The following is a 12,750-nucleotide window of genomic DNA, read 5'->3' as shown; positions in this document are numbered from 1 at the left end:
TCAGCATGTGCTGAGAGAGAAAACCCAGCTGTCCCTGGGCTGTGGGCAGCTCTGGAGCTCTGTGTGCTTCACTGCTTTGCAATCAGATTGGTCTGTCAGTCAAACAGAGCTAGAAATGCAGTGTGCCAAACTTGCTGTGGACAGGAACTACGCTGCTTGCTTGAGTTTTGAAATGGTGAGTAAATTTTGGAAGCATAATCACTTAATTCTGCTTCTAGGGAGAGGGATTTTCCTCACCCCTATTTACAGATTGTTATATACAATGCACATAACTTTTTGAAGGAAAACGGGAAGTAAAGAGCAACACCCTGTGCTAAATTAGAGGGTTTTTTTCTTGTGGCCATTTAATGTGTGTTAACCTGCCTTTCCCAGTGTGCTTTGGGGTTTCAGCTGTTTGGGAATCATTTCAGCTGACTTTTTGCAGTGAAAACGTGAAGATGGGGACAAGTGACCAACACCCTGGGAAGGGCTGTGGGTGTGCCAGGGTCGGGAGCAAATGGTCAGGGCTTATCTTCTCCTGGTTTGAGGCCCGGTTTGGCAACACCACCACAACATTCCAGTGCAGGATCTGTGCCCCAGGGAAGGGCTGCCCATCTGCCCCGAGCCCCAGCCTCTGCATCAGCAGCAGTGGGCGGGTGGAACTCACCTATTTCCAGATTCAAATCCCTTTGTTTGTCACTCCTGCTCATTTCTAGGCACTGAAAGCTCATTTCAGCTGTTCAGAGATAGCACTAGCTGGTCCATGGATTTAAGGAAGCAGCCAGACCTCGGGAATGTGTGTTGCCATTCTAGCCTTGTCCAACGAGGGGGCACAGGGGGACAGGACAAGGACAGGCAGTTGTCACCGGCCCTGTGCTCGTGGGCTGCAGGGGACACCTGCGCTGAGGAGGAAATGGGAATGGAAATAGAAAGGGTTAGGTTGCCCAGAGAGGTCATGACTCGCCATCCCTGGAAGTGTCCAAGGCCAGGTTGGACAGGATTTGGAACAACTTGGGCTTGTGACAGGCATTCCTGCCCATGGCAGGGGGGTGGAATGGGATGAGCTTTAATGTCCTTTCCTTAAACCCAAACCTTCTAAAACCTTCTAAAGCCTTATTCCTCTGGTCCAAGCTCCAAGCCTTGAGGCTGGCCTCTCTTGTGCTGTGTGCCACGCCTGCTCTGCCAGGGGAGAGTGGGGAGCGGGGGACAGCCCTTGGAGAAAAGCTTTGGGGGTCTTTTTTTGCTTGAAGCCAGCCCTTGTACATCCAGCCCCGTGTGAATCCTGCTCTGATCGCATGCACGGAAAATTTCAGTATAAAATATATAGTTATAAAAAAAATACTTCATGCAAAATTAAAACACCTTTCCCAGTGGGACATGGTCTTATTGTCAACCCTTCCCAACAATGTTCAAGGAATTGTCACTCTGATGGCAGCTGGACCCCAAGGGGAGCTCTGCTGCATCCGGCCTGGGCCAGGAATCATTGCTTTCATTCCCTTTTCTTCTGCACTACTTAGGGCTAAGAGCTGAAATAAAGCAGAGAGACTTTAATTTGCAGAATCAATCCTTTCCTGGCGGCGCTTCATGATTTCTTGGAGCTCCGACTGCCTTCTGCTTTTCTGGAATGGAAACAAAACAGGCAGTTTGGATTTGAACTTCAAGCTGCAGTTAAGTGACAGTACTTAATTAATGCTGTAGAAGTAGAGCTAGTTTCAAAGAGATAAGTGATATCAGTAAAAAGCAGATTAATTAGTGGAAACAGGGGTATCTTACAGATTTGCTCAAAAGACACTTTGGAATTTTTACGTGTGTTTTATTGCTGGTGTAGGTTTGGTTGCATTTTTTTTCCCCACAATTGTATTTTTTAAAATGCCTGTTTAATGAGCTCTCTGACGCTGCTGGTACAGCCCCCATTCCAGCAGGAATTATCCAGAAAAATGCTTACCTCCAGCTGTTTTTTCTCCACTGTGATCTTGCTGTAGACTCTGTTTCCCTCATCACCGCACACCTTCTTCAGCTCCTCTCTGTTGAGGGAGAAGAGCTGAGCTCCGGTGAGGATGCCCAGGTGTTCCACGGTCCTGGGGAGACACAGAGTAGGGAGATGACGATTGTGCTGCACGTGGCCTCGTGCCAGAGGTGAGGAGTTGGAGATGGGAGGCCAGGAGCTGCAGTGGGACCATATAACAGGGCCCTGGGGCTGTTCCAAGGTGGCAGCTGCAATTCCAGTAGCATTTCAGGCCGTGGATGTAGTTAGTTAACTATTTATCCTCAAGAAACTATTTATACCAGAGAAAGGGAGTGACTTTGGGCTCTGAACATTCTGGTTATAGAGCCTGGATTGAACAGGGTTGAAATCTAATTTGCAACACAGGCTCTGTAAGTAAATCCAAGTGGCTTGTCCCAGGTGAGATGGTGCCGGTGGCCTCCCCCGCTCCTTCTCCAGGGAAGGACGAGCATTGCACGTGGCAATAGGGCAAATCTTACTCTTTGCTGAATGACTTGGCCTCCAGCCAGGCTTTGACTTCTTCAGTGCTGGATTCAAAGGTGAGGGGAACAAAAACTTGCGGAGGCTTTTCCACTTTGAAATTCCTGTGGGGAGGCTGATTTTATTGTTTGTGATCTTCTCTAGCAGCTCGTCGTTCAGCTCATCCATTTGGTGAATAAGTTCTGTAGAAACAAGTAGGGAATGAAATCAAGTCTTCAGTCAAAAATGCCATTAAATGTTTGTGGGGAAACTGTAAGGCAAATGGGGATGTGGCTCAACATTCTTATTGAAATTCAGCCCAGAAAAGTGATTCCCATTTTCCTGTGCCCCTGTGTTGCCATTTATTTTGCTCCCATCACCCCTTGGCTGTTGCCTGATGTGGAAGCACAGTTCTGTGAGAATCTACAATTGGCGGTTTGGAATTGAGACCTTTTCAGTCCTCTCTGCTACTTCTAGTCACTAATTTGCTGATCGCAGAGCTCCAGGTTTTGCTCCGCAACAGAACAGAAGCGGCAGGAAGCACAAACTGGGAATGAGCAACACACTCATGATGGGATGAGCTTGAAGGTCCCTTCCAGGCCAGGGCATCCTGTGATTCTGTGAAAACTCCAGTGACTCTTCATCCAGTATCGCTTTCCCCATGAAACTCCTGAAGACTGTGGAGAATAACTCAGTGATATGAACAGATTTGTGTCCTTGTATTGTGGGGCTTCCTGTCGTCCCAGAAGGGCTCCTGCTTCCAGGAGTGGACAGGGTGGGATAAGGGGTGAGGTGAGCAGGGCCCCTGATCTCTCTCCTGCTCTGTGAGCCCCACAGCGTGTGCAGGGTGAGGGAGTGATGCGGATCTCCTGTTTGGCCGGGAATTCTGTGGAATCACATGAAGGAAGCGGCCAGGCGGGCACTGTGTGTGTGCCGGGAGATGAGCAAAAGGAAGTGAGAGAAAGGGATTGACCTGAGCTGTTCCTTAGACACACTTAAACATTTTGGAAGAGAAAGGAAACTCTCTCCTTGGGAGGAGGAGGAGGAAGTTAGAACTGGAGGAAGGAGGCATGGGGTGATCACTTATTGCCCTGCTCGGCCCAGCCCGCTCGAGAGCCCCGGAGGTGTCACAAGCCCCAGGGCTGCTCTCTTGGCTCTTGTCCTGCCTGGAATGGCCTCCAGACACAGTGCTGCTCCATTGCTGTGATCAGTAAAAGGTGCAGGGGAGCCCCTTGGGTAGGTCTGGTCCCCCGAGCGCCCAAACCCAGGGGAGCCCAGAGTGGGACACACACGTACGTTCTTTGGCGTCCTGTGCGGAGTAGCGCGACAACATCTCACTGCCCCGCTTATCCCCGGCGTAGCTGGCAGGCAGCTTGTGGGTTGGGCTGGATGGGCCATAGCCCCTGGGGCTCAGGTCTCCTTTGTACCTCTGGTTAGAAAGGGAAAAAAAAAAGTAAGACTTTTTTTTGGTAGTTTTTAATTTTCTTAAGCTTTCTGCCTCACACCCACGGAGGGACAAACTGCCGTGTTCTCCTTGTGCTGATGTGGGGCTGGGGAGACCTCAGGTGGAGCTGCATGGAAGAAGTTAATTTCTGGGAATGAAGAACCCAAAGCAAAGTCTGAAGTTTGCGCAAGGGAATTCCTAGATGTGCCAAACATGTTCGATCTCATTGGAAGGCAGAGCCTCACTGCTCCGTAGCTGGGATGTGAAGCGGGACCACTGCCAAGGGCCTGGAGCGGACTGGAAAGTTTTTTGACGTTTTGATTAAACTAGCAGGGATTTATCCAGAAGCCTGCTGGGCCCCCTTAGGCTTTGCCCAAACGCTGCAATACCAAAATGGGGAAGCAATTCCATGCTTCCCTTGGGTGTTTAGAACACTCCAGCTCCACATTTCTGCAGTGCAAGTTGCAGTATTCAGTTAATTCTCACTTAGATGGTGTTTCCATCTGCCTCCACTCCAGTAACGTGTTCCTGGTGCTGAACTGAACTGGCTGAGGGAAGTGTCCATCTTTAATTTAACCCCCAAGAAAAATCTTGACGTGGAAAAATATGGAAAGCAGGAGGCTGGTGCACAAATAGGAAGGATAGGCCTTATTTGGGAAGACGATCGTGGCAAAATGTGAATTTTATCATAGGAGACTCAGGAATCTCCTGGCTTTGTCTACTTCTGAGGGTCTGTCCTGATTTGTGCATAGTATCCTAAGAAATCCAGGGAGGTCTAATGACAGCATTATTCCCAGAGGCAGATTGTGCCCTGCAGCTGATACCAGTCAGGTATTACCTGACGACAGACCTGTTCGAGCTCTTCCAGTTTCACCACATCCAGGATATTGTACGGCCTGCCCACTCCGGTTGAGCAACTTCCACCACTGCTTATTATCTTCCAACACCTGAGAGAGGGACAAAAATAAATCTGCTAGTGGGAAAATGGGATTTCAGGCATAAATAACCAGGATATAGCAGGGTTGGACCATCCAAAAGGTGAAGTTACTGGAAGGAAATCACTGAGGCCAGGAGCTCTAATTAGATCTGTTGCTCTCAGATGCAATCCAGGACTGAAACTTTTCCTGGAAAGCATCAGAATTTATCGTAAGGATGAACAGGAGAGCACCTCTGCGTGCTGAAGAGCTCATAGTTCCTACATAATGTCCCTGTTTCTCCAGACCTTTTTTTCCCAATGACTGAGTTTCTGATGTCTCTTTGCATTAAAATAAATAATTAAATAAATAAAAAGCTACATTTTGCAGAGAAACCTTTTGCTCAGGTCACAGATCAGTGTCAGCCCAAGTCACGTCCCACCTTGTCCAGCTGCCAACAGTGCTGCAGTAAGAGAAAGGTTATGAGAAAGGTGCTTTTCAGAGAAAACAAATCCTCGTGGAGGAGGAAGGGGTAATAAGGAGCCGACCCAGCGGGGGATGAGCAGGGCTCTAGAGCGAGTTGTTGTCCTCCCTCCTCACTGTGGTTAAAATGGGACCGATGTGTTTGAGCTGAGGAAATGACACAACACAGCACAGGCAGCCTGCTCCAGCTTTGGATTTGAGCAAAGCTTTGTGTCACTGCTGAGATACCACCAGGGAAAATGGAGTTGGTGCTTGTTGCTATCCCGAGCTCTCTCCTGCCCCTGGGGGACACACCTTTTCCAGGAGCGGTCACGTACCTCCAGGATTTCATCCTTCAGCACCGAGAGCTCATTGGCGTTTCGCGCGGTGAAATCGTAGCGGATCTTGGCAAATCTCTTGGGCACAGCCACCCCCTGGGCCTCGAAATTCCTGCAGAAGAGAAAAACTGGAGTTTTAGTGGAGGCCCATCCAACAACAAGGCCAAGAAAATCAGAATTGGAGAAGAGAAATGATCCTAATTCTTTCCCTGCTCCACATTGCATCTCTACCACCTGATGTTCCTACCAGAATCAGTGATGGGGTGAATGAGAAAAAGTTATTTTGCTGATATAATTTGATTTAAGGTACTTTCCTGTGGATTTGAACTCTTGTAGTAAAGCTTATAAATCCTTTAGATTAGAACAGAAAACCATGGAAAACCAGTCTGGCTTGAGGGTTTTTTCCCAGACTCGAACTGGCATCAGCAAAGTGGATGGTCAGCTGAAAACTTTGAGTCAAATCCCTGTAAAGTGATGTGTCAAATCACGGCAGAGGATTCGCGTGGAGTTTGGGAAGAGTTTGGTTGCGCTCCGAGATGTGACAGTTTCCAAGGTGTGAGCTCATGTAAACAAGGAAGCAGATGGGGCTTCTAAACTCTGAACTAAAAGTACTTTGGTGAAGGTTTTGTACCGCGGAGTAACCGGTGATGGGAAATGAGTGTCAGGGCTGTTAGGAGGTGGAAGAGCCATCTTTCCCTTGGGGAAAACCGAAGGCAAAGGGGTGGCCTTGTTTGTTCTGGCTTTGGAAGTGACCTTCCCAAGACTTCTGAAGAAAGGGGACGGGTTTTCCCCCATTTTCTAGAATTCTGTCTCATTAAGAAGAGTTGTCTGAACCCAGCGCCCTGTCGGTTCCCTGGGGGAGAGGTGGGCAGGACTAAAATACACTGTTCTATTCAGCCCCTAATCAGTGGGTTTGCCTTTGGTTTTGTTTAAAGCCAAGGGGGAGCTGCTCTCTCCAGTGAAACAAAGCTCCTTCCTCAGCTAAAATGTTTTCCAGCAGCGCTGGGAGGTCGGGCTGCTCTTCCCTGGCCCTGTGTTTCCAACAGGTGAGGTTTGTGTGTGCCCTTCCCTTAGGGCAGATTCCTCCTGTAGGCAGCTTCTGTCTGTGCAAGCTGGGGTGACTTTGGGATGGATGGAGAGATCCTCAAGGGAGTCCAGAGGAGGCCAGGAAGGGCCAGGAAGTGCTCCAAGAGCTAGAGCATTACACAGACGGGCTGGGAGGGCTGGGAATGTTCAGCCTGGAGAAGAGAAGGCTCTGGAGAGCCCTTAGAGCCCTTTCCAATGCCTAAAGGTGCCCCAAGAGAGCTGGAGAGGGACTTGAAGAGCCTGGAGTGAAAGGACAAGGAGGAATGGCTTCCCGCTGCCAGAGGGTAGGTTTAGATGGGATATTGGGAAGAAATCCTTCCCTGTGAAGGTGCTGAGGCCCTGGCACAGGTTGCCCAGAGAAGCTGTGGCTGCCCCTGGATCCCTGGCAGTGTCCAAGGCCAGGCTGGACAGAGCTTGAAGCAACCTGGGATAGCGAAAGGTGTCTCTGGCCATGGCAGGGGGTTGGAACGGGATAACCTTTAAGGTCCCTTCCCACTCAATCCCTTTTGTGATTCCATGATTCCAGCGTCTCTACACACATGGAGAGCCAAAGCGCAGTGCAGCATCTTTGGCACCTGATCCTTAAGGTCACTTTGCTGGGCTGATGTTGGGAAACCAGACCTATGGATGGACTGATGAAGTCAGTCAATATTTTTGCCTCCTGCGGTGGAAAACACCTGCGATTCCTTTCCTTGCAGAGCTGCTGGGGGTTAAACAGCAGACAGTGCTTATGGGAATAACCCCTCAGCTGATCTTTGTCTTCCCTTGGTGGTTATTTACAGTGGCAGGGAGTTGTCTCCAGGATGCCCAAACGTCCCAGTGTCACTGTATGTGTCCGTGTGCATTCATGAGGTTCCGAGGTGGGAGCCAAAGCTCCGGGCGTGCGGATCCATTACCTATTTCCATGTGGAGTGATGTTCTGTTTGAAGGCATCCCCGACCTGTGTCTGCTCAGCCGTCTGGCCACGCTTGAGTGAGGAGAGCTGGAAAGGCAGACATGGAGTCAGTGTTACCAGGAAAGGGGAAAGCTGGTCGGAGAAAAGGAGAGGGATAGTGGTAGATGAGTCATGGTCTGGCAGATTTTGGTCAAGGTGTTCTCCAGGGAAGCCTGTGTCCCTGGAGCTCAGTTACGCTGTAGGGTGCTGTTGCCTTGGATTGGGAGAGGCTCATTATTGCTGCCCTTTTCCAGCCTCATTTGCTTTCTGTATTTAACTGGGGCAACCAGATCCAACTGAGTTTTGAGCCAACTACTTGTTGCACGCCACCACTACCCCTGCAGCTCCATTTCTCCGGAAAAGGGGGAGGGAGAGTGAAGAGACAGGGACACAGGACTAACCTCCTCTTGCAAGTGTCCAATGTCTATTTCCCAGGGAGCTCCACGGAAGATTTCTGTGGGCGTTTCCCAGCCGTTGTGGAATTTGGGGATGTAGGTGGGGATGTTCGTGTCTCGGGGCCACTCGGCTCTAGGACAGAAAGTGGGAATATGAGGTGACATTCACGAAGAATGTGTCTTTCAGGGCATCCCCTGAAAGAAGAAGCAGGAGCATCAGGGAATCCAAGCATCCCGTCTGCGTGGGGAGCCTGGGGAGATGGCAGCTCTGTCCTTACCTGGATCTGGTCCATGTCTCCCCCAGGGAATCCCAGAGGTTTATCTCTTTGGCTGTCAGGTGTCCTCTCAGGAAATCGGTGGCGTCTTTAGAAAGCAGCGGGCTGAGGACAGACCGGGCCAGCTCGGGGCCACCGCAGCTGTTGATGATCTGGGTCACACACAAACCACACAAAGAGGAGAGAACTTGCAGGAAACGGTCAAAATGTCCAACCAGGGACACACAGACGAGCAGGAATAGAAGACAAAGCTGATCCTTGGATCAGCTCAGTCACTGCAAGAAACATCAACCTAAGTCTTTGAAGGAGACTGGACAGTTCAAGGGAACATGAGATTTTTTTGGATTGGAGTCAAAGGAAGAGCTGATCTACAAATGAGCTGTTGTTACAGACAAGTGAAGTGTCAGAAGCTGACACTTCAAAAAATGGAAAGTATCTTGCTATTCCTTTGTGGCTCCTTTTCCAAGTTGGGATTTCTGCTTCCAAGCATTTTCAGTGCAAATACTGAGCCGTATTTGCCTGAAGGTGAGACCAGACAGATTCCCAGTGGGGACTCCAGCTGGCTGCCCCTTTTGTTCACAGTAATGCCTTATTGACCCGGTGGAAGGATTCATATTTGCTGGGGTTCCTGTATTTACTTCAAGCTTCAAACTGGATCAGAGGCCAGGAACAACCGGCATCGCTTCTGGAAGTTCCTGAGAAAGCTGTGGCCAGGTGTGAGCAGTTTTCCAACCCTGTTTCACAATCTATCTACTTGTAAGTGTGAACTAGAAATAAAAGGAGTTCCCAGTGAGACCTGGGAATAAGATTTACCAGTTCCAGCGGCCCGAAGAGGAAATGCACCAACTCCGAAGCACGGGGGTTTTGGATGTGCTTCCTTAGTTTGGCCTGAAAAGAGAACGTAAACACAGTTTAACCCTAACCTGAGTGTGCCTTCTCTTTTCTGTCACATGGGGCGAGTGTTGTGGACTGATGAGAAGAGTAAGGGATGGAGGAGTAGGAATCATTCATTTTTATTTTGTGTCCATTTCTATTTCCCAATGAATTTCAGGAGGGGGGGGAATACCCTCTCTGTTAAATCAGTGACTTTAAAGCTAATTTGAACAGACACAGAAGACCTTGGCTTAGTTTGAAAGTTCTAGTGAGGAAGGGCCAGGATTATTGGTGCTTCTGCCTCTTGCAGGGTTGAGAATCCCACTAGTTCCATGGATGAAAACAACAGGATAGGTGTTTTGAGGGTCCCCTGGCAAACTGCTGACAAGGGAAAGTCTCCACCAAGGTCTTGCCTGTGGCACCCGGAGCTGCCCTGGCCACTGAAAGGCTCCAAATCCAGTGGTATTTGAGGTGAGCTGTGGCAGAATGGAGGAGCAAACACTTGGGATTAATTTACTGCAAGAACTGGGTTTCAGTAACAGCAATCAGCTGAGCTGTGGTGAGAAACCTCTCCAGTTTGTGCTCCCATTCAGCTCCTTCTCCTGTCCTGGACTCTTGGCACTGTTGCCATGGGAGACAGGCTCCCTGCTCCTACCGAAATGCAAAGCATTTGAAATGCCGGAGATGAAACATTAGTGTGGAGTGGGAAGTGGGAACCAACTGCTGGCAGCAGGGTGACCCAATGAACGGGCACTTCCCAGGGACTCGGCAGCCCCATGGTGAGGAACGTGGCAGGACCCCAGCACAGTGTCCCAGCTCTGCTCCGTGCTCCACCCTGGGCTCTTGCCAGGAGATCAGCTGCTCCCTCTGATCCTGAGCAGGCACAAATTAGCCATATTTGCTTCTCAAAGAAAAGGCTGGAGCTTGGTATCCTGCTTTAAGGTTGTTTACAGTCTCTTGGTTTTCCTTATTAATAACTGCCCAGGAAGGAGCTTGTAGGATGTGTTCGCTGGACAAGTTTGGTCACAACTGACAGAATTCTTGCTGCAGTGGTGAGGCAGGGACTCAGCCTGGTTCATTGTCCCCAGAGCTCGGGTAGTACAGGACAGTCAGGCCAGTAAAGCCCCTGCCCCAAAGTGTTTCCCTTTGGATGTGTGAAATGCAGGATTGCCGAGTGACAGTCCGCAGAAATTCAGTCATCGTTTGTGGGAACTGCCCTGGAGAAGGAAGTGAGTGCAAAAGCCCCACAAGCCCTACAAAAGCAGATGCAGACAGGCTGCAGAGCAGGGATTGCTGGATGCAGAGTGGGAGTTCTTTGTTCTTCTGGTGCATTGAAGCAGTTGCCATTAGGATTTTATTTGGTGATGCAGTCTCCTGAATTTCTTCTTGTCGGAGTGCCCTTTGTGGGGAGGGGGCATCACTTGTGGAAGAATTCTCAAGTATCTTGGTTTAGGTAAAATACAGTAACTAAAGTATTTTTTATAATTTTTATGGGAAAAGTAGTGCGTAGACTTCCTTTGGAATAAACTGTACTTCTTTAAATGTTTGTGTGTGTGTGTCTGTGAGCACTCCTGTGTTTTACAGAACACACTGCAGACTGTAAATAAAACTACCAGAAAGGTGTTGAAGTCTTGTGGACTGAATGTACCATTTAATGGGAAAGTGAATAAATTATTAAGCAGCAGTTGCTAAGTGGATGCTTCCTGCAAATATCTGAAATCTTTGTGGTGTTTGTGTGCAGGTTTCAGCTGGAGTTGCCCTGGCATTGCCTCCCAGAGGGGCAGGATTGCTCCCCAGGAAGTTCTCCAGCCAGAAGTCCCTCTGGATCCGGATTATTTTTAAAAAAAAGTTTAGTTTGTCTTGGCTTTTTCTTTTTTTCCTGCCCTTTCTGGTTTGTCTCTCCATATTCTTATTTTACAGAGGAACCCCTCCCCAGCCTGGCCGGAGCTGCAGCCTCCTTCATGTGCCGCTGCCTCACTCGCTGCTGCCGTGCTGGCTCAGGAATGTGCTCAAAGCCCAGCTAAGCAGGAATCGTTCCGGGCCTGCTCTGTTTAATCGCTGCCGCCGCGAGCAAAGCTGCCCCTGCTCCTTGAGGGGAGCGCTCGCTGCAGCCCGGCAGGAAAAGAGCCCAGGAAAAGCTGTGCCCTTTGCAGGAGAAGCGCTGGGAGCAGAGGGGAGAGCGGGAAAAGGGAGCGAGAGAGGTGTCCACATATAGTTGAGAAAGTCCTCTTTCTGTTCTGGAGATAAAATCGTATTTGTTTCGCTGAAATGGCACGGGAAACATGGTTCAGCATCGTGTGATTGTTGTGATAATCCTCTGAGTGGTGTTATCAGAGTGATGATAGGGGGTGCATGCCGTGGTGACACGGTACCTGTTGAAATGTCCCTGCTGTGTGTCCACGGCTGTGGCTGCGGTGCAGACGGGGGCTGTGTGGACACAGAGCTGGTAGGAGGTGTAGCTGCCGAAAGCTCGTACGATGGAGCTGCAGTAGCCGAAAGAATTGCACTGCTGGCTGGAGGTGCTGTGCTTATCGGTCGTATCGGCGTGGCAGCTGAAGCGTCCGTGTGTGGCTGGAGGTGCCGGGCGGGCGGCCGGGACCGTGGGCGGGACCGGGCTGGCCTGGGAAGCGCTGGTGCCGGGCAGCGGGGCCGTGGCTGGGCTGGAAGCGGGGCCGTGGCTGGGCTGGAAGCGGGGGCGGGGCTGGGCTGGAAGCGGGGGCGGGGCTGACGTCGTGGCTGGGCTGGCACCGGGGGCGGGGCTGGGCTGGAAGCGGGGGCCGGGGCTGGGCTGGAAGCGGGGCCGTGGCTGGGCTGGAAGCGGGGGCGGGGCTGGGCTGGCAGCGGGGCTGTGGCTGGGCTGGCAGCGGGGCCGGGGCTGACGTCCCGGGCAGGGCCGGGGCCGGGCCAGGAGCGGCTCGAGCCGCGAGCGGCGTTGCCGGGGTAACCGCGGGGTCTGAGGAGGGGTGGCCGATGCCGCGCCGCGCAGGCGTGGAAGCGAGGGCTCCCGAACGCGGAAGTAAGGCCGGGATGGAAGCGGCGGGAGTGATGACGTCAGCAGCAGGCGCCGCCGTTCAAACGCGGAAGCGGCCGCGAATCCGGGCCGCATGGGGATAGCGGGAGGGCCAGATGGAAGCTCCGGGACCGCCCCTGGCCGCGCGCATGGCTCATCTGATGGGAGGACCCCAGGCTCGGGAGGTAGGGACCTGCCTCTGCCTTGCGCCGTAACAGATGGATCGGGCGAGATGGAGACCGAGAAATATTCTCGGCACTCTCGGCTCCTACACTCAGGTGTATTCCTAGTTCCTGACATTCCTTTAAAACTACCGAATTCTTCTCTCAGGTCCCTGGCAAATGGGGCTTTGCAGCCTGGGGGAGTTCTTGCAAAACGGGGTCTAGTGAAGCGCTCTGCAGGAGTGCTTGTGTACCTGAGCGGTCATTGAATTGTCTCCTCTAATGAGGGAAACGTGATTAAACTCCCGGCGCTGTGCTGCTGTTGTGTGTCGGCCTCGAGGTGTGAGACAGTCTCGGTGTCACACTGGAGTTGTTTAGTGGCTGGACTGGGACTGGGACAGGTCTTGTTGGTCAG

At 51.2% G+C, this 12,750-nt stretch overlaps 1 protein-coding gene across 1 annotated transcript; it reads right to left on the bottom strand.

The window, feature by feature from the left end:
- Positions 1 to 1,506: 1,506 nt before the first annotated feature.
- On the bottom strand, positions 1,507 to 11,686 carry LOC125323245 (epidermal growth factor receptor kinase substrate 8-like protein 2; the record flags this gene model as incomplete). Its single annotated transcript, XM_048298082.1, is given in 13 exon segments — positions 1,507 to 1,598; positions 1,925 to 2,057; positions 2,464 to 2,584; positions 2,587 to 2,646; positions 3,740 to 3,881; positions 4,726 to 4,783; positions 4,785 to 4,834; positions 5,602 to 5,713; positions 7,584 to 7,669; positions 8,023 to 8,149; positions 8,295 to 8,443; positions 9,105 to 9,179; positions 11,537 to 11,686. Coding segments are annotated over 13 exon segments (1,335 nt in total), but the record flags the coding sequence as incomplete, so codon positions are not given.
- Between the last annotated feature and the right edge of the window lie 1,064 nt (positions 11,687 to 12,750).

Source organism: Corvus hawaiiensis, chromosome 3 (genome assembly GCF_020740725.1).
Source record: "Corvus hawaiiensis isolate bCorHaw1 chromosome 3, bCorHaw1.pri.cur, whole genome shotgun sequence".
Classification (NCBI taxonomy): Eukaryota; Metazoa; Chordata; class Aves; order Passeriformes; family Corvidae; genus Corvus; species Corvus hawaiiensis.
This window is presented reverse-complemented; position numbering and strand designations above follow the sequence as displayed.